The sequence below is a fragment of the Xiphias gladius genome, chromosome 10, assembly GCF_016859285.1.
Source record: "Xiphias gladius isolate SHS-SW01 ecotype Sanya breed wild chromosome 10, ASM1685928v1, whole genome shotgun sequence".
NCBI classification, from domain to species: Eukaryota; Metazoa; Chordata; class Actinopteri; order Istiophoriformes; family Xiphiidae; genus Xiphias; species Xiphias gladius.
Window position 1 is genome coordinate 23267992 of NC_053409.1, and position 27581 is coordinate 23295572.

The 27581-nt window shown below is 42.0% G+C and overlaps 1 protein-coding gene across 1 annotated transcript in view; it reads right to left on the reverse strand.

Moving 5' to 3' along the window:
• Positions 1 to 482: 482 nt before the first annotated feature.
• Positions 483 to 27581, reverse strand: part of atrn (attractin) — a 132636-nt gene continuing 105537 nt past the window's right edge. The window contains exons 27-29 of the mRNA XM_040136426.1: positions 24045 to 24152; positions 11515 to 11629; positions 483 to 7062 (exon numbers count right to left, since the gene is read on the reverse strand). Coding sequence (XP_039992360.1) covers positions 6938 to 7062; positions 11515 to 11629; positions 24045 to 24152 — 348 coding nt within the window. The 3' untranslated portion in view covers positions 483 to 6937. The remainder of the gene's footprint in view (positions 7063 to 11514; positions 11630 to 24044; positions 24153 to 27581) is intronic.

Genomic DNA, 27581 nt, shown 5'->3' on the forward strand with positions numbered 1-27581 from the left:
GCGTGGTTAAAAATCCAATGGACAGACTACTATGAAAACATCTGAGCAGCGTTCCCCAGGGGATGAACTTCAGGAGCTGTAACTTAGGTCGTCATAGCCCCAAATGATCGACTTTGTGTTGTGGTAACTCCTATTGACCTTTTTCTTACCAGCAACTGTAAAGGCACCACCGCTCTGGCACTCAAGGCAGATTCAAACAAGCGCTACAGGAAAAGTTTAAAAAGTCAGTAAAAAGTAGTTATCGAGACAAACAGCGATGGATGGATTTTCACATTTAATAATAGACAAAAAATGTTCTGTCATTCTTTTATGTACATCAGTAATTAAAGTTCATTAAGCTATTGTCCTTAAGTTTTACATGTAGTTTCATCAGCTTCTAGTAATGCTAGTAATGTTCATCTTTACACTGCTGTCTTACATACAAAATATGCTATGTACTGTAGTCGCATTTTTAAAAGCCTGGAGAGGTTTGCCATGAATGATTTTTTTTTTTTTTTTTTTTTTAAAACCATTCAACAAAGGTCATTCACAATACTTTCTCATTATTTACAAAAAAAAAAAACAGAACAACTGCTAAATTATACATATTAACAAACTACTTCATCAGTATATATAATGCCGCCATACAAAGAGAGACAGAAAGAAAGGAAGAGGGTAATGCCTGATTTTACAATGACCTTAATCTAATGCTTCAACCTGTGTATTAAAGCATTTTAAATACATATTAATGCTGCCAGTGTTTGACAAAAATTCTACTTGTACTGTGAATATTAGGGAGATTTCCATTAACTAATCACACTTTATAAATATGTATTTGCTGTACATCTGTATCAGTTAATGCAGAGATTAAATAAGCCGAAATAAGGCCACTGTAAAGTTAGTGTTACCCGATAAAGACTGAGGCTTGGAGAGCAGGGCGAGATAGAGGGAGCCGCTCACCTCTTTAAATCGGAACAAATGCGACAGGTATTTCACAGGTACGGGGGCACGGCGGCAGACTGCGCGCAGGGTTCCTACACATTTCCCTTTGCAAACTTCCACACTCTCTCTCTCAGATATTTTTGAGCAGCTCGGGGCCACTTCGCACTCGGGCAGCAGCAGATGGTGGAAGGATCTAATCATCTGGAAAATCTGAACTTCTACGACCCAGGAATCCTGTAATGCAACATCAATACAGTGCAGCAGTAAAGTTCATGTTTACCAACAGGGCTGGGCTTTGATGTGCTAGACCTAAGGGAGAAAGTCAAAAGATTTAACCTCAGTGAGTCCAGCTCTCTCTGGACAGAGCAAAGGTTTGTATTGTGCTTGTGAGTTTTGATTTGTCACTTCTCTGGGCTCTCATTTAGGAAGGATGGGACACTCTTCTCTACTGTAGCTAGAGCTTGTGATTCAGGAAAAAAAAAGGTTGTGTCATTTTAAACCCCTGCCACATCAACACAGGACTTTTCAGTTAGGACAGAAACCGAGGCAACCCATGAGCATCTGGCCCACAAGCCATGCTGGCACAGTGTTTTCCCACAACGCGCCACGTTAAGGTACAAGCTACTGATCGCACGGTGGAGGTCTGTTTGCACGAGCTGCAGAAAGCCTTTCGCCTGCAGTTCTTCTAATATCCCTCCCTTCAATGTTTAAAACTGATCCGCTGACACAATATGGCGGTCTTTGCGTCCATGTCTCGTTTGAGTTAAGAAAAGCACCGCTAAGAAGCTCTGCTAGCTCCGTGACAAATGCACTGCATTTCTTCTAGCGGCTTCACAATAAACGCATTCTGCTGGTTTGCTGGTGGAAAATTTTTTTGTGTGAAGCAGCATCAGCATCGGCTTAGAGATACCCTGTGGAATTTCTGATCACTAATAGCACTATGGATCAATGTTTTCATGAGTGGGTCGATACACATTCTTGTCAGTGATTTTAAACTAATCGCATGACCTGCAGGCAGCAGCAATGGGCAAGGAAACGCGGCAATGTGCTGGCAAAGCCTGCTAATAAGTTAACATGGGTGTAAACAATGCAGCACTTCAACTGCATAAAAAAATTTAAAAGTCTTCAAAAATTTTATGAGGAAGGAAATGGGTACAATACATTTGTCAGAACTCAATCAATACACACAATCAATTGTGGACAAAACCGGGTCTTTGGCTGATTACACCTCTTTTAAGGTTGCGTGGAGCTACACATGCTAGGAATGCGCAGAGGCTACCAAATTCCATATTGGCTGGACTGAGTATCTAATTTGTCCAATTACTGACATTACGGATCTGACCTAAATCTAAAATTTATATTAGCAAACTGAGAACAATGACAACATCATCTAACCAGAAGTTTAACCAACCAGTCAGGATACAGTCCATTCCAGAAGCCCAGAATTTTGGAAAAATGTCTGCACTTGTGTATGAAAAACACGATGTTACTAAGGTAATGTGCGTTTTGTGATTTAAAATTCAGGTCATATTCTCCGGCCCCACCGTAAAAAGTCGACATTAGTCCCGCCCTAACAGGTGCAACAAAACTAACAGGGAAGTGTGGGAGATGTCAATCGAGCAGCGTCTGCGCCTGCCCACACTGCCCCGAGAAGACATCTAATCTGCCAAAAATAAATGAAAATGCCTGTGTGGGTGGACCAGGTGTGAAAACCCTTGGATAAATGTTGAAGCTGCAATTTTCCTCTAAATTTCCCTAATCACTTTCCGTGCTTTGAGACTTCGGAGGCCTGTTTATGAACCCAGCGTGAGGGCTGCTGACAACAGATCTGGGTCAAATAGTATTTACTAATAACAGAGTTTGTTTCCGACTACTCTGCTGATACTGCAATTTGGAAGGAGCGAGACTGGCCACACAGGACAACAAAGTAACATCCAGAAAGTTTAGTCTGTCAGTGAAAAGTGGGTTCAACTAATCATACCACAGAGGTAAGAACAAACATCTAAGATTTACTTATAGACACTATCAGACCCAAGATCTGTTTGTCTGAACCACCGAGTGGAAGGTCATGGTTTGAGAGGCTCTGGTTAGGCTGGATACCAACGAAGGCAAACCTTCTCTTACGTGGTCGGAACCTGTGGCCCTTTCAGCCACTGTGCCGTCTGTGTTAACCACTGCACCACCCTGTCACCCAAGGCCAGAGAGGAACTGATGATTGCAGGCTGTTGGGATTTACAGACTGGCCCTGGTGGGTTCCAGTTTACGGATTTGCCTTGGCTGCACAGGTGGTTTTTCATTTTACATTCGTCTAGAATGGAAAAAAAACAAAAAAACAAAACAAACAATCTTGAGTCTTTTTGACATTATTACTACAGTACATCTGAGTCAGCTGTAGAATTGGGTCATATACAAAGATATTCTTTGCAAAATGAAATTTCTGCTTTGTGTGAAATTAAACGAAATTTGCAACCTAAGGTGACAGTGGTCATAGATTTCGCCACTGAATATTGTTACCCAAGAATGCAATAAAGCGATTTTCTAACGCTGAGCAGGTAGTGTAGCGTGGATTGACACCGTTCACCTACAGAAAATCAAATATACGAGACGTCGGCTGATCTCAGAGCTGCTCTTGTTGAAGTGAGAGTTCTGCTGATGCTGCATACGACAGAGACACGGTACATGTATACCTCAGGCATTTTGGTGACAGGAGCACATCACCCGGTTGATGACGGGCCATGTTATGTTGCAGGTTAGATTTGCTCGCCTCTCCCTTGTCTCCATCAGCTGAGGGTCACGTTCTGGCTTCACTTTTTGTTTTAAGCTGCATATGGGCACCTCAATGAGTTAAGCCTCACCTATATGCCAACCAAGTTCCAAAAAAAATATATATTTTCTTTAATGTAAAACATGTTTCCCGTCAGTGGAAGTGGTAACATTTCTGCCAAGGAGGAAGAATATTGCTGCTTTTCTTGTGTCACAGAGGCTTGTACATCCCAAAATGTTCCCGCTATTGTCCCCCGAACAAAATTTTTGAATTGAACATCTCCTCCAAACAATGGCTGGTGACCTGCCAAACAGACTGGTGGTGCAGGCAAACAAAAGTCACAAAAAGTCCTGCGCAACTGAGAAGAAGTGACAGATGCATAGGACAGAAGCCGTGGTACAAACTGTAAAAATAAAACTCCCACAGCCTGACAGAAACATTATTTAATAACATGTTTTCTACAATTCAGAAAGGCTTTTTGTGGGAGGTTTTTCATTAATTCGCACTCAGACGGACAGAACTTACCAACCGCGTGCCAAATTTTCTCACATTTGGCTGACGGCTGATGGTTATTTTTCGACCATCAAGTCTCTGCAGAAGCGACAGAATAAACATCAAAGCCGAAACCAGCCACGATGGCTAAAAAAAGATTACTCTAGTGGAGAAAAGAGCAAAAAAAAAAAAAAACGAGTGATAATAAAGGAGTGCAAGTAAAGTGCTTCGATTCCTCAGTGCACATATGAACAGAGCTAACTCCTTAATGCCGTGATGCTCGCCACTTGCTGAGTGGAGTTGTGAGCACATCCGGCTCTATAATTACAGAATGTCAACTTTGTTCATGCTTTCTGCTCTGACCTTTTAGCAGTGCTAAAAGTGTGCCCTTTAAACAGATGGTGAGCAGTCCTATTATGCTGAATGCAAGTGAGAGCCTGGAACTAAAGACGCCGAGCTCTTTAGGGTAAAATGCGAGTTATTAAATCGTTCTATTACTGTACTTCTCTGAGGGCGGGAAGTTAATAACTTTGTGAGGGGGGGGGGGGATATATCTCTCCCATATTGTTGTGCATCTCTGCTCTCAAAGACCCGCAGGTGTTTTAGTATGAAATTTATATTCGGCAAAACTGACCAATATGGGCTAATTCAAGCCTGCTGTGATATTCAGTGCTGAAGGAGAAAAGACGAAAAGGTTAAAAAAAAACAAACAAACCAAAAAAAAAACAAACACCCTGCTGCCCTTACAAAACAGAAAATTACTTGTGACACCTCAAAGCAACAGCTCTGTTTTAAATGAGCAGTCTGAGTTTCTTTTTTGTCTCTTGTGTTTGCCTCATGTTTTTTTCCCCCCATTCTGTTTTCCCTCATTTTCCCCAGTTGACAAAAAGTAATGTTTCTTTAAAAATGGACCAGTGATTTCAGATTAGGACCATGGAAAGAGCAGGTAAAGCAGATACAAAAGGAAAGAGAAATAAAAAAAATAAAATAAAAAAAAGACCGGCTTAGAGAAAACTCATACATGGAGCACAAAAAGGGAGTAAGCCCAAGAGACTTGGCAACAAGATAATTTCAAGAGGCAATTTCAAGAAAAAGCTATGGTTGTTTTTCATTCTTGTCTTTCTTTCTTTCTTTTTTTTTTTACGAATGAATACCCGAGGTCTTTCATGAGATGTGGTTAATTCAAAAGTCCCATTTAACATAGATGCAAATAAGGAAACAGACAGCGAAGTTTGCAATGTGGCCGCTTATTCTGGTGAATTATGTATACACTTCATGTTCAGAGTTGTCGGCCTGGTACCATTTAAATGTTGGCATTAGCAGCTCCACCGTAGCTGCATCAATTCGAACACAGACGTCACTGCAGCTGTGGATAGCTCGGGGACATGAAGCAATCGCCACCGAGCGCTGGCGGTGGGTGGGGGTATTGGGGAGGGGGACATGCGTTGCATCTGGGAACACGGCAGCAGCAATTAGAGGCTATGGATTTCTTGGGCAACATACATAGAGGATGCTGAACCGTTACCACCACCCCCCCCATCACTTCAGTCAATCGGAGACAGATGATCTATAGAGAGACTGTTCCACATGAGCTCAAGATGCAGCACTGCCAAAGGGACAATCTTTAAATGCTGGAGGGTTTTCTCCCCACACGCTGTTCTGCTGTGTGTGTGTGTGTGTGTGTGAGTGAGAGCCCTGCATGTGCACCTGTGTGTGCAGAGACACTGACTTTCATTGCAATTGGACGAGTAATTAGGCTGGAAAACTATCAATCGGCACTGGCTTACGATCCTGCCAGCCAGCCATCCAACGTGGACGAGATGTTGGCGTGGTCTTGTTTTGTACTCACTGCCAGAGAGGTTGGGAAGGTGGTTGGCTCAGTAGCCAGATTGCAACAGAGACAAAGGCGAAGCTCCCAGACAGGCCACAGAGAAGACAGCAGTAGATGACAGAGGCTGATTAGAAATGTCACATGCTCTTTAGATGGGCTTTGGCTGCACGGCTGGCCTCCTGCAGTGGATCCTCATTAAAGGAAGACTGATCATGCTGTTAGCTTGCTCGGAGGCAAAACTGTACAGGACTCCGGTGACACCAGCCCTCAGTGCTGAGATGTGAACACGATGGCAGGCCACAGTGGGCTACAAATGGGTCGAGGGCCTGGAAAGTTGGTTTTTGGAAGAGCGTGTGCGCGCGTGGGTGTGCATGTTTGTTTTGTGTGTGCATGTGCAGTTGAACATGTCCAGTTCGTTCCTGCCTTCAAAATAACACAATACAAAACAAAGAACACCAATAACTTAGGTAAAACCAGAACATAGAGGGTTGCAAAGTCTCAGGATTTTTCAAAAACAACGAGACGAGGATCTCTTCTAGCAGCAAGCCGTGGCCGCCTCGACTCTAACGAGGCGGTGTCGACAAATGTAAATTTTTTTTTTTTTTGATGGGGAAGGGTGGAGTAAGCACCCGCTTATCCCTCCCTCACTCCCTCACTCCCTCCCCTGCTCCGCCACCTCTGTGTCCGTTTTCTGTCATTCAGTTTGAGGGGACCCAAAGTTCCTGTGGGAGGACAGGGAGGGGAAGCCCGCTGAGGTTTCCACTGGACGACTCGGCCCCTCACCAAAATGTTCCAGTCCTGCGTCCCAGCATGCACCTCTTCCTTCCAGAGCGGAGCTGGCGGAAGTCTCTGGCGGAAGGAGGGGGCCGAGGCAGGGGACTAATGGGAGAGCGTCGGGCTGGGAATGGTGGAAGGGGACAGGGTCGTGGTCAGATACAGGTGGATGGTTGTGCCGTGGGCTGCTGTTTGCGGTTCCTCAGGCCTCCGGACTTCTCCTTATAGCCCAAACACATCTGCTGAGAGACGTCCACCAGCGCGCTGGCCACTGCCAGACCTGCACACACACAAAATTTACCATTAGGTGAAGATGTATGTGCCATATGTTTCTTATTTTGTGATCTGGACATTACAAAGTTTTGAGGTTTTTTCGAAACTTGTTCATGTTCCAGTGAATGACAACTGTAACCATGTAGTCTATTAAAGACAGACATCTGTAAATAGAGTCGGAAAGTCAAAAAAAGACATAAGTTATGTGGGCTGAGTCCCTTTTATATTCTACATGCTAACACTATATAATATTAATGAAGATACCAATTGTCCTGGTTATTTTGTCCAATAAGTGGACAAGAAATCAACGTACTTTACAGATAAACCAGCCTGGCGGAATTATCAGTCAACATTAGCTAATTGCAGATGAAGAACAGATCCACTGAGAAAAATGACATGGTTATTTTTACACTCTAAAATGTCCTGCTTACTACACATCACAGTATGCACAGTTATGTGCACTCTATGGCTGATTTTCAAACACTGAAATATCAATACTGATGGCAGCCTCAAAAATCCAGTTACAGTCGGGCTGTACAACTAATAACTGCAATAGGTGCACTGTATTCCTATAATCTATTACTCTTGACCTTTTTTAAAATACTTTTGATGGACTTTAATTGTCTTTTCTTCTTTATTGTGTTCTTCAGTGCATTTTATCCAATGTAAAGTAATGTACTTTAAATTGCCCTTTCTGTCTGAAAGTTGCCAAACAAATAAACTTGCCTATTAGCAAGTACCTCTTCCATTTCCTTTTATGCATGACATTGTGGGACAATAATGTGTTTTTTCATGAAAACTGACTTTAAAAAAAAAAAAAATTATATATATATATATATATACACACACACACACACACACACACAGGTAATTTTGTCACTTTTTCCAGTGTGAATGTAGTACAAATATAAAACAACTTCTCACTGAAAACCTGTTTAGAATTAGCATGCAATGTAAGACTAAGACGGACACACACACACACACACACACACACACACACACACACACACACACACACACACACACGTATAGGTGGTGAGATCATATACTCACAGCGCAGGCAATCATTAACTTATACCACACTTCATTAACATTTATTAATACTCTCTGAGCCATGAAATTCCAATAAACTCCATTTATCTGCAATGATGGATGCATTTAACTCGATCAAGTACACATAGCCAACGGCGAAATATAAATTCCAGGGGAGACACTGTGGCTGGGATCACATCCTTTGAATTAATAAAGTCTGACAGACTTCATCTAACAGGCTGCAGCTCTTAGCTTGTTTTTTGATCTAAAAGTGGTGGGTTCAAATCACCCAAATGAGTCTCAGATACAAATCAGAGATAATCCAAGGTGCCGACCTGCTCGTGGCTGTTTGGAGAGTTACAAGGGCAGCCATTTTGGGACAAGCTGAACTATAAAGAGCTGTGCCATGAGGTCGTAATGCTGACGACAGACGGCAGCCTGAGGAATAGAAACGAGTGTGGCTGGATGGGAAACAAGCATTATATTAGGAGACCCTCGCAGGCATGAGAGGATGGTAGGAACACCGATAACATGGGCTCAAAAAAGCTGCCCGAGGGAAAGCTCGACCGAGAGCCAAGGCGCTTTTTGTTGTAATTAATAAGGGCCTGGGGCGTGCTGATGGTCTGGGGACTTGAACTGTGGGACGCAAAGAGGCAACAAAAAAACACGGAAAGAAAAGGAATCACGTTGAGTTCTAGTTTGAGTCCTTGAAGGAGACAGTGGAAGAAAAAGAATAGAAAAAAAAAATTTGACGGCAAGTGAAGCGCTCAGTCCTGGGCCTTATCAGACTGCCTTGGAAAAAAAGGGGAAGGAAAACAGATGAAGGACGGATGGGAAAGTAAAGAGAGCAAGTGACAGAGCAGTGGATGAAAGGAAGTAATGGGCTCAATTCTCAGTGCTATCAGACTGTTCGGGAAAGAAAGAAGGGTGAGAGCACAGGGAAATGCAAGAAAAGACAACAGACAGCACTTTAAACCCAGATCTCACAGTCTAGAAGGAAAAGAGGAGAACGGAGAGAGAAATAAAACTCAGGAGTGGGAAAGAGAAGATCTTCAGCATGCTTAACAACATGCAGACAGAAAGTTGATGAAGGGAGGAAACAGAGATGAGAAAGAACGCAACAAGCAGGCTGCAGCTTTCATTTCACCACAGAGGACTGAAACGAGAAGCAAGACAGAATGAGGAAAACAGAGACGGCAGGGAGGGAAGAGGGGAAAAATGAGGAAAAGCAGGGAAAGCCCTGCAGCCTGGTAGCTGGAGCGTCTTAAACATGATCACATGCTTGTCAAATCAATGTTGCTAACACGATATCATTACTGTAAACAAACGAGACCGTGGTCAAGATGATTGGTAGCCTCTGTTTTACACGTCACTGTTTCTCATCATTAAGACCACATTTCCCATAATCCTTAGTGCATCTTCTGACACTTTGTGTCGAATGGTGATGCAGAAAGAATTTTCTGTAAAAGTCATCTTCATTTCAAAATGTAATACACAGTGTAGAGGCTGACAGAGGCAGCCTACGTTCTTTACAATGACAAAGTTTGTTTCCATTTATAAAAATTATGTCATTAAATTCATGAGGTAATTGTTTTTTTCAAGTTCTCACTAAGTACAGTGCAAACAGAGGACTACAGATTACAAGTTCATTATATGCTCGGAGACCCAAAGGTCAACCATTACCACTGTTCCACTTGACTAAGGTTTCTGCGTGTACTTTGTAATAATCTGATTAAATACAGCTTTCTCCAGGAACACGCATCATGTGAGCACAACATAAATTAAATGAATAATTAATAAAAGAGACTAGATTTTGACACATATTTCCCCTGCAACACAGGGCCAAATTATAAAGAAATAATCCAGGATCCACCTTAGTCAATGGTGTATTTTACAGGGTGCAAATTTCATATATAAAATTAATTAAAGCGCAAAAGAGGTCTGGTGCCTGTGGCAGTTCCCCACTTTGCCTGCTTTATAAACCAGCGCTAAATAAGGCAGCAACATCTGAGAACGTTTGAAAATCTTTTTGTTAGTGTCTTGACCTTCGATCCTTTTTTTTTTCTTTTCTCCTGAATAGCTCTCCAGAGTGGATGAATCTTTAAATGCTGGTCTTTTAATGCAACATGGATGGTAATAGGAGGCCGTTCAAGATGACGACAATGCCTGCACGGACAGATTCAGGTGACATGCAGCAGAATTGTGCATAAGCCAACTTTCTGTCTTCTTCAAATCTTTCTGGAGATCTCTCTTTATTAAAGGTGCCATATGTAAGCTTTTGCTATCGCTACATAGCCAACGTTAGCATTAACAGCTGTTTACCTACCAGTCTAGAAGAAACGTTAAAAGTTCAGCATCAGTTCATTCCTTTTCTTGCCAGGAGCCGACTCCAGTGGCAGTAAGCAACACCAATGTTAACTCTGCTTTTGCTTCTATTTCTATTACTTCTTTTCTTCGACTGAAGTTAGCATGCTAACCACCTAGCCCTGGCCTGGCCGGCCCGTCTCGTCACTTTACGACGGGGAGACACTGCAGTGTCCAGTCTGCCCAGAGCCCAACATGAGAGGATGAAGAAGTAGAACTGCCCAGGTGGCGTTGTCCAACCTCTTGTCTTGTAAATGCGACCATGGCTGAAGCTCTTGGCGACCGACCATCACCACCAACCGCTCCAGGCAAGAAACCGCATTCGGCGGCAGAGAAAAAAACTTACATATAGCCTCTTTAATACCAAAATATGTGATGACACAATACAGGTAACCGATAACTTTTCCTGGTTTACCTGGTTAACAGGTAGCATTTATGAGCCACAATCAAATCACTTTTATTTATATTTATAGTAGTTTGTCAGACAACAGAAACAGATAAATACATAATGTAAATGAGATCAATTAAATATTGTGTTCCACTATGTTGAAACAACCATAACCAGTGAGAAACCCATTTAAATAGCTGAGACTCAGCAGAGTAACCAGGCTGTCTGTCCCCATGTCCTCACTCATGACGGCCTTAGTAAAATCCGGTTGTTTAGGAGGAAGAAAAGATTTAACTGCTTTCCTTCTGCTTCGGAGCTTCAGCGTGGATGGAATATTTTTTTTGTAAACAACCAGAAAACACTAGTGTGGACACAAATTTGTGCGTCAACAGTATTTTCAGTTTTATCTACTTTGCTGTGGGCATGGCCTCAAACTCTGTGCGGGAACGATCGTATGAAAGCCGATAAGGGAGAACAAAAGAACAGAAAGTGAGACATGTTAGAGGAGCAAACTGTAGCGCTTAAAACCGTCTCTCTCAACCTATAATTACAGCTTCGCAAGATGGACGAACTAAGGTAATATAAGGAGAGACAGTAGGATAAAGTGTAGCACAGTCAAACAAAGACAGGTAAAGCGAGGCAGGAAAACAAGTGAATTCAGCAGCTACATCTTACCAGACTGTCCTGGAGGAGGGATGCCACCAGTGCCCCTGGGTAACCGTACGAAGATGGAGAGCACGGCGGCTTTGTTGCCAAAGCAAGGCTCGAGGGCGATGGGTTTTGGGACAGACTGTGGAAAGAAAATGAAAAGAAAAATAATGGCATTACACATCACAAGCTTCCCAAATCCTGGTGAAAACACACCCCTTTTCAATGGATAACGGAGGCTTTGCTATTACTGTTCTTGTTTGTGTCAGCAACATGCACCGCAACCACAATAAAAAAAAAAAAAAAACCCTTTCCATCCCCTGTTGAGATACACATACTGATCCGCAGGCACAAATTGGACCCCCCCCCCCCCTCAGAATACCCCCACTGTGCACAGTTTCATGACAATGCTGTATGTCTGCAGTGTGGGCCATGACTGGAAATCAAGTGGTGGTGCTGGGAGCGGAGATTTGTGTCAGCGGTGCTGGTAGTGCACTCCTGACGCCGCAGGCTGCCCGACACACCTCGCTCTCTAATACCAGTATCTCCTGTTTATCAGCAGCTCATCCATATGTGGGGATGAGTTCCCCCCCCTGTAAACACTGGCCGGATATGCTGCTGCTGCTGCTGCTGCTTGCCTCGTGCAATATTCATGGGTTTACGTTGACAGAGGATATGGATATGGAGAACACGGCCACCTCGTCTGCATACAGATAACTCCCTATGTCTCGCTCGCTCTGTACCTCAGATTCCTGAGCGGGACAGGAAACTGGGCCATGGCATGGTTTCACACAATCCCGACACTGCCTCTCAACTGACACACACACACACACACACACACACACACACACACACACACACCTCCTAAGACACACACATACATGCACGCACGCACGCACTGTTCTTTATACTCTGGAGAGTTGAGCTTAATGCCCCAAGTGGCACTACCACTAGAGTGCCCCCCTTCTCTCTCACACACACACACACACACACACACACACACACACACACACACACACACACACACACACACACACACAAAGTTGTACATCTGTCTTTGTGAAGACACTCATTGACATAATGCATTCCCTAGCCCCTCACCCTAACCCAAACCTAAACCTCATTCTAACCTGAACCCTACAACCAAGTCTTAACCGTCAAACAGCCCTCAAAGCAGTGTGTCGAAAGTGAGTGTCCTTACTGGCAAAAGTGTCTCACTTTCCAACAGTTTCACTCACACACACGCACACACACACACCAGTCACACACACACACACACGCACACACACACACACCAGTCACACACACACACACACACACACACACACACCAGTCACACACACACACACACACACACACACACACACACACACACACACACACACACACACACACACACACACACACACACACACACACACACACACACACACACACACACACACACACACACCAGTCTCACACACACACACACACACACACACACACACACACACACTGTAAGCATACACATGGGGAGTGGGGCAGTAATGATATTCAGGCTCTGACCCATTTTACACATTTATTCTCTGCTCTGTCTCTCTGAGGCTTACCTTTCATACCAGCAGGATACAAAGGCTGTCACACAGGTAGCTGGGGAAGTGGCACAAAGACCTGGATGCCTGTGTGTGTGTGTGTGTGTGTGTGTGTGTGTGTGTGTGTATTCAGTGCAGCTGATGTTGTAACAGAGGGGGATTCTGTATTTGTTTATGCCCCTATGGATGCGTGTCTCCGTGTTTTCACATGCATATCTGTGCAAATGGCTGTGCGCAGGTAGGATCTGACTGAAAGGGAATTTTAGTCTGTGTTATAATCACTGTACGATATACACGCACCTCATGAAGCAAATGGGACGGTATTTTCACGTCGGTCCCACGGCCGAATAATTTTCCTCAGTTTTCCGCAAAAGCCACGACAGAAATTTTTACCAAGTGAACTATTTTTATAACACTTCCTACACAGCTGTACCTTTGCAGGCTTGAATTATGATTCTCAGAAGATATACGTCGTAAACGCAAAGATTTATACTCAAAACACACAAGTATGCAGACGGTAAACAACAAATACAAAAAAGGAACCGCCAGGCAAATGCCTCCGAAAGACCCCGCAGCAATTTGGCCTGTGCGCTGCCTGGAGAACCACGCTCCGGCCTTTGTAATACACTTGTATGTTAATCATCATCTCTTACACACAAGGAAATCAAATCAACTCAATAAACAACAAGAAATTGTACTGTGAATAGTATGAATAAGTCCTTGAGGAGATTTGTCTAATCTCAAACCAGTCTATAAAAGTTTTTTTTCTCTCCATCTTGGCTGTGGGAGGAAAAGAAAAACCCAATGAAAATTCACATTTAAAAAAAAACAAAGACACTTGGAGGCACAATAATCATCAATGTCCCTAAATTTTCACCTTTCCAGCCGAACTGAATCTCCTGCATAATGCTTGACATGCAATCTGTGAGAACTGAGACTCGCTGTCTAACGCTATCTCTGATTGGGTGCTGTCAAGACCATTTACTGCAGCAGAATTTCATGCTCCATCTGAAAAGTGATTAAACTGATGAGAAGATGTATGGGGGGGGGTCTACATTGTTGATTAGAACAGTGAAGCAGGGGCTTGCAGCTCTATCTGTACTGGTCCTGTCATTTTCTGTACGTAATGGAGACAAATGTTTGAAAGCCGAAAGGTCCTGATTATGACGGATAAATAAAGCCAGCAATGTTGAAGATGTCATGTCTGAAAGGGGCTTTTGTGTTTGTGCGTCTGTAGCTCAGAACTTGATGTTAACGCATCTTTGGACAGAGCAGGTAATGAAGAGGTAGTTCGCAGTATGTGTGTGTGTGTGAATGTGTGAGCCTTTCTCGGATGCATGTCTCAGAGCAGTTTTCAGCTGTGCCTATCCTGGACTAACACACATGCATTGTTACAGCCCCCCCCCCGACAGGAGGAACAGTTCAGATGCGGATGAACGAGCTCGTAGCCGGCCAGACCTCCCCATGCTGGAAACCGGCAGCAGAATCAACAACACACAGAAAACAACAAATACGCAGACACACGTTTGGATACCAGAACTTTGTGCAGCTTCTCAACTCTGACATGCTGAAATTTTTAACAATAAATCGTTAATACGTTGCTTTGGCTTTGAGAAATCGGTGTGATTAATGCAAACAAACAAGATGTCGGAGAGACGACGGGTCAGTGCTTTGTTTTACATCCTCTTCAGCTCTTCAAGTTTATTTAAATAGTACAAGATTAAGACAAGTTTGTCCCATAGGGCTTTACTATCTATCCAGTAAATGACACCCTCCATCCTTAGACCCTTGATTCGGACAAGGAAAAATTTAGAAACACCTTAAGAAAAAAAAGAGGTCCTTCTTCGTTTCAACATTTACTTTCACCGTGTTTTTCTGTCCCGCTCCCCTTTGTCTTTCCTGTGTCTTCCTTGTGTAAGTCTTTAGAGGTGCTACCTGTAGCATTTTAACATCTAAATTAATTTTAAAAGAAACTTTAATGACATTTAATAAAAAAATTCTAAATGTAACAAAAATAATTACCACAAACAAACAAGACCATTACTGAGAAGATAGGCGGCTCCTACCAGCCTGCCAAGATGATGATGTATTTATCCTCCTTGGCAAAGTGAAAAGAAAAAATACGGGATGATAACTGGAAAAGGCAGCAATTTGTAGAACAGGAGGGGAGAGATTTTAGGGAAAATTTGGATTCAATTATGAGAAACACAAGAGCCAACAATACCACTGGTGTGAAAGTGAAGGTACAAATCATCTTAACTGTGTTCTAATTCTGACCAACCGGCAGCGACATAACCCCAAGAGAGCGCTCCGTCATCTCTACCGGTCGCCGCGAAGGAACACGTCATAGCACACTAGGAAAATACAAAAGATTCCGACATGCTAGGCTTTACGTAACCGTCCTTCGAGTATGTCACAATACAAAGCCCGCTCGTCTTTTCCCGACGCTGGCATTCAGGCCCGACGCTGGATATTTCTCGGCCACGACAACATCATGTCACAACAGGGCTGAATTCGTACGGTCTGATCCCGGCTTTAGAGAAACTTCTTTAAAAACTCAATGAGAGAAGTGGGAGTGAACCAGATATAAGCGTTCTAATTAAATACCAAAAGAGCAAATTGCCACTTTGTTTTCCATTTGACTGCAGTAAAAGCCAATACTGTCCCTCGGGGCCGCAGAATATCACTTACAGCTTTGTATGATAAATGAGTGACGAGTAAATGACCAGATAAGACCACCAGGCTCTCAGTCGTAAGGATAATTTCTTTCCATTTTCAAAATCACCGTGCTAGGATATCATTATGCAGCTGACATGGATTGCTGCGAAATGGGAATAAAAATTCGGACAACTGCTCCACTACAACATTAGATGCTGCAATATCACACTTGACTAATTCTGCTCCTCAATCCCTCAGTACAAGAAAAGATGAAACAATTATTTTGGCCTTGCCAGAAGCAGTCCGACCAGGCTTGGTTCGCTCCAGTCTAAAGGTCTGTTACCGCCTCAAGCTAAAACGTACTTTTTCATCCAGTGTTTACAACTGGAGGAATGACGGCTGCCTGTGATAACCTGAACAAATCTGTACGCTATGTGTCGAAAAAAAAATAATAATAAAGGAGAGAGGAAAAAGACTGGCAGCTTTTAATTTTACAGCTTAAGGCTGTCATGAAATTTGTCTGCCAAGTCCAATTTTCACTGCAGCAGCTGCAAGCTGCTCTTAGGATCTCGCTTGTTTCCATACTCATTTCTCATTTTCTGACATCAGCATCTCACATTCAAACTGGAGAGGGAATAGGCACTGCAAACAAATTAGGAACTGGAAGAGGCTCGCTGTCAGGCCGATGTGGATGTGCCGGTGGGATGATTTTGATTTCGACGACCTTGTTTCGTAATCAATTGCACAATTGAGAGTCCGTGAGAATGATGGGATCCAATGTACAACCTCAGTTTCAACCTGAGTGTACGAGCCAAGCACTAAACAAAAACTAAACTGCCCCCCCCCACCTGATTTATCTCATTCAACACACATGTCCACTTTATTTTGGCCTGAGCAGTAATTAAGTAGGAAAACAAAACAAAAAACCTTGAAAAATTCAATTATCCATCCTTTTAAACTCTCTGTGCATTTGATTTTTTTTCCCCCCTAAGATGTTCCCCAAAGGCAGTGTCTTTTCTCATGGTCTTCTTTAGAGGCTGCGTGGTAATAACATTCCACAGCAGATGCTTCTCTTTTTTTTTTAAATTTTTTTTTTTTTATAGTGTCGAAGCCCCCCCCCGCACAACCTCCTCTGGAGAGTTATCTAGACTGGCCAGGCAGAGCGGCGAAAGGTTTTGTTAAATTACCTCCAGTAATTAGCCCAGCACGTGGGATCGCTGCTGAGCCCACACACACACATACTGATGTAGGCATACACCGCAGCTGCATGCTGCTCTGCTTTCATCCACTGCATTCATCTCTACTTTAGCGGCAGCCAGGGATGAGTTTCCCCCCCCCGCCGGCGACGAAAGCGAGTCAAACACCCTGTTGCTGTGACTCACCAGGTAAAGCCACTTCCACTTTCGTTTTTTATTCAGCCGCTTTTTGTTTGCAGAGTAAATGTTTTGTCAGCCTTCAATAATAATGCGATATTGCAACATACTCGTACCAAACACTGCAGAAAAACGAGGATAAACAGGACAAGCTCAAGTAAACCCTATCTTACTAAATTCGATATTTTAGTTCTCACTCTGAAACATGGGTAGGTGATGCGAGGTGCAGTGTGCGGCTCTTTTCTGACCTTGAACTGTTAAAGTACACCTAAAGTAGTGCCTGCTGCACGCCACCTTCAAATATGTAATGTCCTTCAAGTTAATGAGGACCAAGTCAACAATGGCCACCTCCACCATCTTTAATGAACTCTAGCAGTTGGTCTTAACTGAAGCAGCTCATTCTTTGTGGAACTAGGATACTTTGGTACAATGTACAGATGTGTAGCTTCTGCCCAAATTGTTGAACAGATTAATGTCTGCGATTACTGCAAACAAACAAAAACAACTTTTGTCTTTAGCACTGCTCCGAAAATCAACCCAACGCCTATGATTTAATACAATACACAATGAGTGGAGGAGAGGTTAATGGTGCACCACAACTATGTTAGATAAACCATAAACCCCCAATATTTTACATCATATGTCCCGATTTTCTCTCGTCCCACGGTATCTATAAATAAAAGCACAGTTTTAGGCGTCACAAAGGTAATATCTGCCTGCGAGGCTGGGGCCAAAAGCGCCATTTGGCAGAATATATCTCATCCGTGGAGCAAGTTTGGACTTCCCACTGAGGCTATAAACAACTTCAATGACGTACCGTACACTCCGATCGCGGGTCTTAATACACTACTGTAGCATCCTGATAAAATAGTATGGAAACAAGGGGAAGAACCTGCTCTGAGTTGCTCAATCTGAGCCGTGAGGAGATAGGATAGTGTGCGTTCACCGTCTGAGCTGGCGAAGGCACAGAAAGCTGAGGAGGAAGATCTAAATTGGATCTCTGCTCCTGGGCCACTCCTGCTCTGATGAGAGAGAAGGAGAGCAGGCCGGGAAGAATGGAGGAAAGGAGGGTAGAGGTGGGTGAAGAAAAGCCAAAGCAGAGATGGAGGAGGAGGCGGAGGGAGCCTGATTTCCAAAGCAAGCTGCATCTTTTCTTTCTACACAACAGCATAACACTTGCACACATGCAAAAACCCAACATTACACAAAACCACACACACACACACACACACACACACACACACACACACACACACACACACACACACACACACACACACACACACACACACACACACACACACACTATAGAACCAGCAGATAAGGCCAACAGAAAACCCCAGACAGCTGATAGGATCAGTAGAGGGCTAGTAAATTAGAGGAGGACACTATTGTGAAGTAAGGATGTCAGACAGGAGACGAGAGGAGAAAAGAAGCGAAAAGATACGAAGAAAAGAGGAAAGATTGAAAGAGAAGTAAAGACAAAAGAAGACAAAAGAAAATGGCTTAAAAAAAGGTTGATAAACAACACAAGGAAGAGAACAAAACAAACTGAGAAAAGGGGAAAAACCATGAAGACAAAAGAAGAGGAAACTAAATAAAGTCATGGGAAAAAATTGTGAACAAACAAAAATGTGATGTGAAAAGAAAAGAAAAAAGGAGTAAAAGGAAAAGATACAGGAAAAAGAAAAAGCTTAAGAAAAGAGAATAATAGCTTAAAAACACCACCAGACAGACAGACAGACGGACAGATAGATAGATACAAACAAGACATGATTTACTTACGCCCTACGATTCACTGACACAGTGTGTTTTGCAAATACGAAACAAATTAATTAAATAATTAACAGATTAATGCATTTTGTTTTGTAAATGCAAAACATCAAAAATATCAAAAAAATGTCCACCTCCACCGGGAGTTTGAGAGCAGAGCAGATTGAACAGCCATTGTGGACAAAAGGATGATGGCGTTTTGTCTGGCACAGCTGTACCTGAATGTACTGTGAAAAAATAGTCTAAACTCAAAGTTCCACGTACAAAATTGGTGGGCGGAACTGGCGGGGACATTGAGCTAGGCTCAAAGCTGTAAAATTTTTGTCCTAGGGCTCTTATTATATCATATATTCATTAAGTTCTGACATATTTTCAGGCCATAAAGTAACCATTTACATTTTGTGCATGGATTTGCAATCCCTGCCCACAGATCTGCAATCCGTGCCCACAGATTTGTAAACGCAGATTAGTAAACCATGCGCTCGGATTTGCAAACGACTTCTTTCTTCAGAGAACAAGGAATGGAGCATTTTACAGAGCTGCATCTGCCAAATAAGTCCAATTTATCTAGATTTAATTTGTATTTATTGTGCTTTTCATGCCAAAGCCTGAAAAAAAGAAGTCCTTTGCAAATCCCTGTGCACGGTTTATAAACCTAGAGTACAGATTTGCACATAGCTCTTTTTTCTTTTTCTCAGCTGACCCTAGGGGGGCACCGTAGTGGCTGGCAGTGGCTGTTCAATCTTCTCTACTCTGTTTTGCTCAACCTCCCGGCTCATTGACTCATTGCACCACCTGCTGCTGCGGAGGTGGACATTTGTGAGAAAATCAGGATATTTGTACTTGTAAGACACGCTGTATTTGTTTCTGAGGCATGATGTATTAGAAATGTACTGTGTATTTGTTTGATAGGTACGTTTTGTATTTGTAAAAAAAAAAAAAAAAAAAAAAAAATTTTTTGTTAATGGTGTTTTTTCATCTGCAAACTACACTGTTTTTTAGGGGAATCATAGGGCATTGATTGTTAAGTTTTGCCAGGAAATTAGATCAATACATTGGGAGAAGGGACAAAAATAGACAACAGAGCTGGAAAATTACGGATGAAAAGAAAAGATGAGGAGAGAGAGAAGTGAAGAGGAGAACAAGGACAAGAGAAGAGGAGACAGAACAAAGAAGAAATAGGATGATAAAAACCAAGAAGAACAGAAGAGAGGAAAACAGACAATAGAAAAAAATAAACAGGAGAAAACTGTGAAAAAAGAAAAGAGACCAAGAGACATAAAAAGATGATAAATTGCAAAGAACATAAAAGGGGAAAAAAACAGGGCACAAGAGGAACTGAAAATAAAGAAAAAGAATACAGAAGAGTGCATAGTAAGTAAAAAAACAGAGATGAGATGAAATAAGAGAAACTAGCAAGGACAGAAGAGTCAAAGAGACAAAAAAAAGAAGAGAAAGGAGGATAAAAACCAAGATGGACAGAAAAGAGGAAAGGAAAAAACTGACACCAAGAGAGCAGAGAAATATTAAATGAAGACAGGAAATATGAAAAAACATAAAAAGAAAGGAACTGAAACAGTGGGCAGAAGAAAACAAGGAAAAGAAAAAAGGAGTAAAACGGAAGAAAGAAGATAAGACAAAGATTAAAAGAAAAGGACAACAAGACATAAAAAAATGATAAATCGCAAAGAACATAAAAGAGGAAAAGACCAGAAGAGAAACTACAAAGAGCAAAGGGAAAAAAACAGAACACAAAGGGAAAGAAGAGAAGAGAGAAAAGAAAGATAAGATGAAGACAGAAGAGAAGAGGAGGGAACATTAAGAGAAAGGACAAAAATAGAGAACAGAGGAAAAAGTGAAGAGAGCAGAAAATGAGTAAAAAAGGAGATGAGAAGAACGAGAATTGAGGACAGATGAGTACAGAAGTGAAGAGGCGGGATAATTTCTGTTGGAGCAGGGATTTGATTAGCTGCTGATCTTCCCGAGGGGCCCTGCGGCCTTTGCTGGGAGTAACCTTGTGCTTGGGAGCCAAGCCCCTTGAGATGCATGGCCCCTGTCAGAGCTGAGGGGCCGCGAGCCACCCTGCTGAAACAGCCCTATAATTCTGCACTACATCTGCATTCAGAGGTCATTCATCAAGAAGTACACAGTCACAGGTGAACCTGCCGAGTACTCAACTGCAATTTCTATAACTCTGTAAAATTCTTACTTTTAAATGCTGTCTACCGCTGCCTCTATGCTCAATTTCTGCATTTAAACCTGCTCTAACCTACTTGAACTCTACCGGTACGTCAAGCTCTTCTCTACAATAAATAGCCACCATCTCCAACAGCTTGATCTTTACGCTTAAATCCACTCTACTATAACTTCAACAGACTCAAACTCTACGTTCAATCTGCTATACTGTACTTCTCACTGTGCTTGAGCTCTAGATTAAAGTCTACTCTACAATTTTGCAACTGAATCTATTCAAAGATTCGTCTTTTAGCTCGATCTCGCTGGAGCAAGTTCGGCAAACACCAACAGCCAAACAATTTGTCAGATGATGACTTTTGCTGAGTGAGGTGCTTACAGGTTAAAAGGGAACTCCACCAATTTTAGACATCAAAGTCCGTTAACAGGTCTTGTGGAGCACTACTGCATACGTGAAAAACGTCAAACGAAGACTTTTGGGTCCCCAGAGGGAGCTGAGTGAAGTCTGTCGAATGTCCCCGAGTGATGGCACTTGAGTCGGCATCAGCTGGGGCTGAAGACTACAAGTTTGAAAACGAAAAAAAAAATCTGGGGGGCGTGGAGTTGGACAGATGTCCGCTTACCAGACCTCTGTGGCCCGCTCCTCATCTCTGCTTGAGGCTAGCAGCTGGAGGACACACTAGCTGCTAGTAGCATAGCACACACACAGATCTGCGACCCAACTGTTGGCGGTTGAGTTGCATTGTGGGTAACGTAGGCGCTAGGTTTTGATAAGGGAGAAGGCGGCGTGGAATTAAAAAAAGATAATTTTGGTTCTGCTGCATTGATTTGAACAGTCCATCGTGAGTCTAGCAGTGTTATAGGAGTACTTCTTTAAGGAGGGTAATTCAACAGGATCCCAATGAAACACGCTTTTAACATACAGTGGGTGTTGCACTGAATTAAAAGGTCAGTTTATCCAAATCCCAAAAAACAAAAATCGAAAAATCATTTACTTTGCAGTTAATTTTGATTTTACCTGCCCAGGTTTTGAGAAATTTGCATCTAAAGCCTCTTTTACACAGAGATCCCGCTATGTCGCTGTTAAGAAGACCCTCCTTATGCCGGCTTCGCTTGTTTACACTGAAGCAGACGAAGCCGACATGATGCCCCTCCCGCTGAGAGCTTTTAGATAGCATGCCGGCATTCCCGAATCAGAGGTGTGACGTGTAACACAGCACCATCGGCGCCTTTCCCTCCATGCCGGCTCTCCCCTTCACACAGGTGTCGATTTGGCTCTGGGACTACCTCCGCTGCCGGCTTTAAGGTGAAGCAGCTCTTCGCCTACGTTCTGTGTTTGTACCTTTTATACAGAACAGCGAGGCGGAATAAAGGCCCGACGTTCTCTCCTTGAACCGCCTGCATAAAAGGGGCTAAAGATTTCTGCCTCCGGACTGACACACTGATACAACGGAGGTGAAAGACGTTTTGCTTCGTAGTGCTCACGGCATGGAAACATTACATTTTACAAACTAAAGAGCATATGACAGTTTCACTGAAACTGCTTTTTTACTCGTGGTAGAAATTTTCTCTGACGGGGTTAACACAAAAGTATTGGTAAGATAGTCTTGGGACACAGAAGTCTGGTTTTATACTAATCACTTAACTCCCACGAATCTTCTGGCTGCGACTCCACAACCACTAAGGACAGAAGAAATGTCTTTTATACATGTTTGTCTTGTTTTTTCCATCCAGAATAGTTTGGACATTTTTTTTTTTCAGTGCTTTGAGCTTACAAACAAAAATTCTGTTCATCTCCATATGCTGGACTGGTAAAAGAAGTTTCATAGAAAGCTATCTCCAAAGGTCATCACATCATTCTAAGCAAAGAAATACAAAGAAATGAATTACCTCAAACCTACCAACAATAACAGCAATCAAATGTAATGACTGCAAAAGATTACAAAGCCTAAATGTGAAGCGGAAGAAGCTGGGTTTCCATCCAAAATCACAGTTAAAACATGACTGCATTTCTTGCTTTTTAGTTTCTGACTTTGGTTTGCATCTCTGAGTTTGCATTCCTTAGGGAAATGCTGATTATTTATTCATTCTGAGTTGTTTGATTTAACAAATATTATATGGTTATAAAGTCTGGCTTAATGTAATATTTACGTTCAGTTTAGCTACCCTAAAACAATAGCAACGCACCCAGAAACTAAAAGCAAGGGGCTGGCAAATTGTGTCTGGTCTTGGAGGTTGAAGGAAATTCCAACTTGTGTCAGCTTGAGTTCAAGTTCTGTGACTCAAATATTCACTTCGGGACCTACACTGAGAAGTGGAAACGGACCTTTAATAGCGTCCCTTAATGTTTTTTTTTTTGTAATTCTCATGCCAGCAAACATTTCCTCTAAGTAAGCTTTTATTTTTTCCAAACGAAGAATATCTCAGCATTGGAACGAAACTCTTTGCTAATTTCTGAGGTTAGTATTAATCTACATTACCTTACTCTCGTCTGCAAGTATTTAACTCCAGGGTTAACTTAATTCATTCACATTAGAGACCACTGCCTACCCACAATGACTGACTGTAACTGGTATAATGTGCTGTGTAACTCATCAGCAGCCCACTTTCATCATCATCTGGCATTCACACTTTCCCGTGTGAAAGTAAATTAGCATGAGCGGCAAATGTACACCGCACTGACCCTCATTAGGTGCTGTAGACCTGCACTACGCTTCAAACTCTTCTCTATAAGTGAGCTCAATATAGACTCCTTGGCTTGCTGAAAACTAATGAAATCACCTTCAAGAGTCCAGACTCAAAAAGGAAGTAAAACAGATGGTGTGAGGAATATCTATCACTTTAGTGACTGTAATCACAAACCGCTGTTGATGGGCACATGACTTAGCTCCCACTTGAGGGAGGATGAGCTCGGGGCCCACTCAATCCCGATGAAAGGTAGATATCTAAGGTATGGTGGTGGCTGCTCTAAGAAGGTTCAGCTCACCTTGACGTTTCCTCCTATCAGGTCAGGTGGCTCCTCGTCTGTCTCCAAGGCAACGTTGATGGTGGCGAAAGGCCGGCTCGCCATCTGCTGCATCTCTCTCAGCAGTTGCTAGGGAAAAGGAAGAAGGAGAAGAGGAGCGCGAAGGTCATTGATAGATAAACGCAGACTATCTACTGTCGGTGCTCTGATCAACTGCCCAGCATGAGGCCAGTGTGTTTCATCTCTAGTTACTGAGTAGAAATGAATGAAACACTGGCAAGTTGTTTTTAAAGAACTAGTACACACACATTTTGAAATCAACAAAGGAGGGTTGGAAGATGTGAAAATATACTGTGTTGCAAGTTATACATTCAAAGTTTCACTAGTAAGGATGTACAAGTATTATCGACATGATGTCCTTAAACCTTCAATAGCCAGTTTTTTGGGCTACTTGGGTTAGTGCAACAGGATGTGAAGAGAACAATGATTTATTATCACTGAGATATTATAAACCTGGTATGACAAAAGTGTTTGCAAACAGATGCTTATTTTCAGTCCTGTTTCTGGCCACCTACTGAATCTAAGTCCAGTATTCACTCTATTTCAAGCTCTGTTTTGGTCTCCACCAACTCCCGAGACAAATATTTGGCTCTTTAGTGGCTGAATACTCCAATATGGTAACCAGCCAGTTACTGACTTTTTCTGTTGGTTGTTTGATCCAGGGCAATTAGTGCAGTGTAGGTTTAACCAAGATTTTTTAAATAAAGTTTGGAGACGTAAAACCAAAACAATAAGCTAAAGACCATAAAATGCTCCACAGAGCTGAGGGGAACTTCAGGGCTGGATTATAATTCACAGTGGGTACATCATTATGAGGAACACCTTTCACATCACGTAGTGTCCTTTGATTAATTGTTAATATATAAATTAGTGCAGTTATAAATATCAGAAGTAGAAGTACTTATCTAGAATGGTGCATTTATAAGTAATCATTGATTTGTATCACCGGGTTCCATGTTTTAAAAACTCCCTCTGGATTGTTTACAGCCTTGCAACCCAAGGACATCCTTAATAATAGCTCAAGACTAATGTATAACACATTAGAAAATTATTCAATAATTATTAAGGTAAGAATTATTAAGCATAAACTGTTCGTAAAGTTTGCCTTATTAGAAAGTGGCGCTCAACATTTTTATGCTGTCGCAGGTAGAGATAGTGCAGCTAATTTCAAATACTTTATTTATTAGTGGCCACCTGTAAAAATCATGTTTTATAAACACATTGTATTTTGTATGTAAATTTTTCATTTGCAAAGTATTTTGCAATTGTCAGATGAACATAGGGAAGTGAAAGGTATCTCCCTTAAAATGTCGTAGTGCAGAATATAGAGGAACATAAAATGGAAATAATCAATTAAAGTACAAGTACCCTTAAACTGTATTTGAGTAAATGTATTTAGTAACTTTCCACCACTGCAAGGTGGAGGCAGAAGAGAAAAGGAGCAGAGGAAAGGAGACAACGATGGGAGAAAAAGAGGAAGGGGAGGAAATTGAGGAAAGTCAGAGACAACAGTAAACAAGGCGCCATCCTGCATCTTCGGCTGTCAAAGCAACCAAAGTGCTGTGAATAGAGAAACAAATGGCGTCAACTGCCAAGACACTAAGAACTGCATACCAGCAGCAAGCACCTCCAAGAAGAACAGCAAGACATGCAATCATTGTACAAGCAGGAAAAACCCTGACAGAAATGAAAAAACGCAACGGGGAAGAAAAAATAAAGAAAGTCAAACATGTTGGAAAAATTACGTCTAGTTGATCAGTTGTTTGAAATAAATCTCCTAGTGCTTCAGCTCATAAAGGAAGTCAAACAGCGATAATGGGGCGTGATGTGTGTGGAGTTGTGTGTAGACAGACAATCAAAAGATGTTTGAGAAAATCCATTGGCCTCTGTCTAATTACATTGAGTTGTTGGCAGAGAACAGGTGTAAGCAAAGGGCAGCACTGCGATTCAACTTTAAAGCAAACACGGTAGAAATCACACGTGGCATTTCTGTGTCGACTGCGTGTTCACATGGGGGTCAAGGCTTATGCGAGAGGTGATGGCCTCCCAGTCAACTCAGCCTGCAATTAAACTGCTGAGTGTTTTATCTAGCTGTCGATTCTGGTTATTGACATGTTAGCACTTTCTCTCTAGATGTGATGCCTTATAATCATATCCTTACCAAGGGTTACAGTAACACCTTGACAGGAAGTCTCTTTTTCTCTCGTTATTAGACCTTGACAAGAGAAAAAAATGTCTACATTTAATGCCCTGGAATCTCTTTGTGGAGAAAGCCAACTCATTAAATTCCTGCATGTGGCTGCAGATGTGTGCCTGTATCCAAATCTCCCAAAGGTTCTCTTTGTTGTAACAGCTGGGCTAGGAAGAGCTGAACCCTTATTTTGCTTGAGTCACTACTTTTAAAAAGGAAATGTTTAACTTTTTAGGGAATGTGCTTATTCGCTATCTTGCTGAGAAATAAATGACAAGATCAATACCTTTCTCATGTCTGTCCATTAAATATGTAGCTATAGCCGTTAACTAGTTAGCTTAGTTTAACAAACTCCAGACATGAGGGCAAACATCTATCCTACATCATGTTTGTTTAACCAGTACAAAAAATGAGAAACCTCGCAGACAAGGAATAGTCTGACAGATAACCCCCATAAAAGCACAATTTTTCATTTTACACTTCAGTCTTTATACAGATTAGACAAACAAGAGATTCTCTTACCTTTGACAGAGCCAGGCCAGCGGCTTCCCCCCTTTTCCAGTCTTTATGCTAAACTAATCTAACTGACTGCTGGCTCCAGCTACATGTTGAATTTCAGAACAAATATGAGAGAGGCATGAATCTTCTTATCAAACTCTCAGCTAAGAAGCATAATCTCTTTTGCCTTGTTAAGTAACTGAGGGCTCAAGTAGTTTTTCCAACTACATTATATTCTATATTTGGTGATTACTGCTTCTGAAATATGAGTATAAACTTTCTTTTACTTCATCCCAAAAATACTGGAGGTTTTTTTTTTTGGCAATAAGCAATTTTTGAGACATAACTTCTTCTAGTCCAGTAATTAGGAAGGGAATTGCTCATTATTCTTGACATTTTAAATATCAAAGGATAAATCAATTAATCGTGAAATATAATTGGCAGAATAATCGGCAAGAAAAATAATTGTTATAATAGCTGCCATAAACCACTCGAAGCTTGTAGCATTTCTTGCAAACTAGTTAAGGTTAACATTCCACCCAAATGGTTGACCTAAAATAAGTAGACACACACACACACACAAAATTTATTCACGCAGCACCTGTTGAAAACACGTGCAATTTTTGAAGTACTCTGTGAACTGACTGCAGCCAGTTTAATGTCATCTGATAGAACACGGCCATTCAGTCTTTATGAATAACAGAGCTGGTGTGGCATACTTTCTGATGGCAGTTTCCCAAAAGGCTTTGTTAAGCAAACTCATTTTTGCAAAATAAACTTCAATAGCAAATTTTCAAGTTAATAAAACA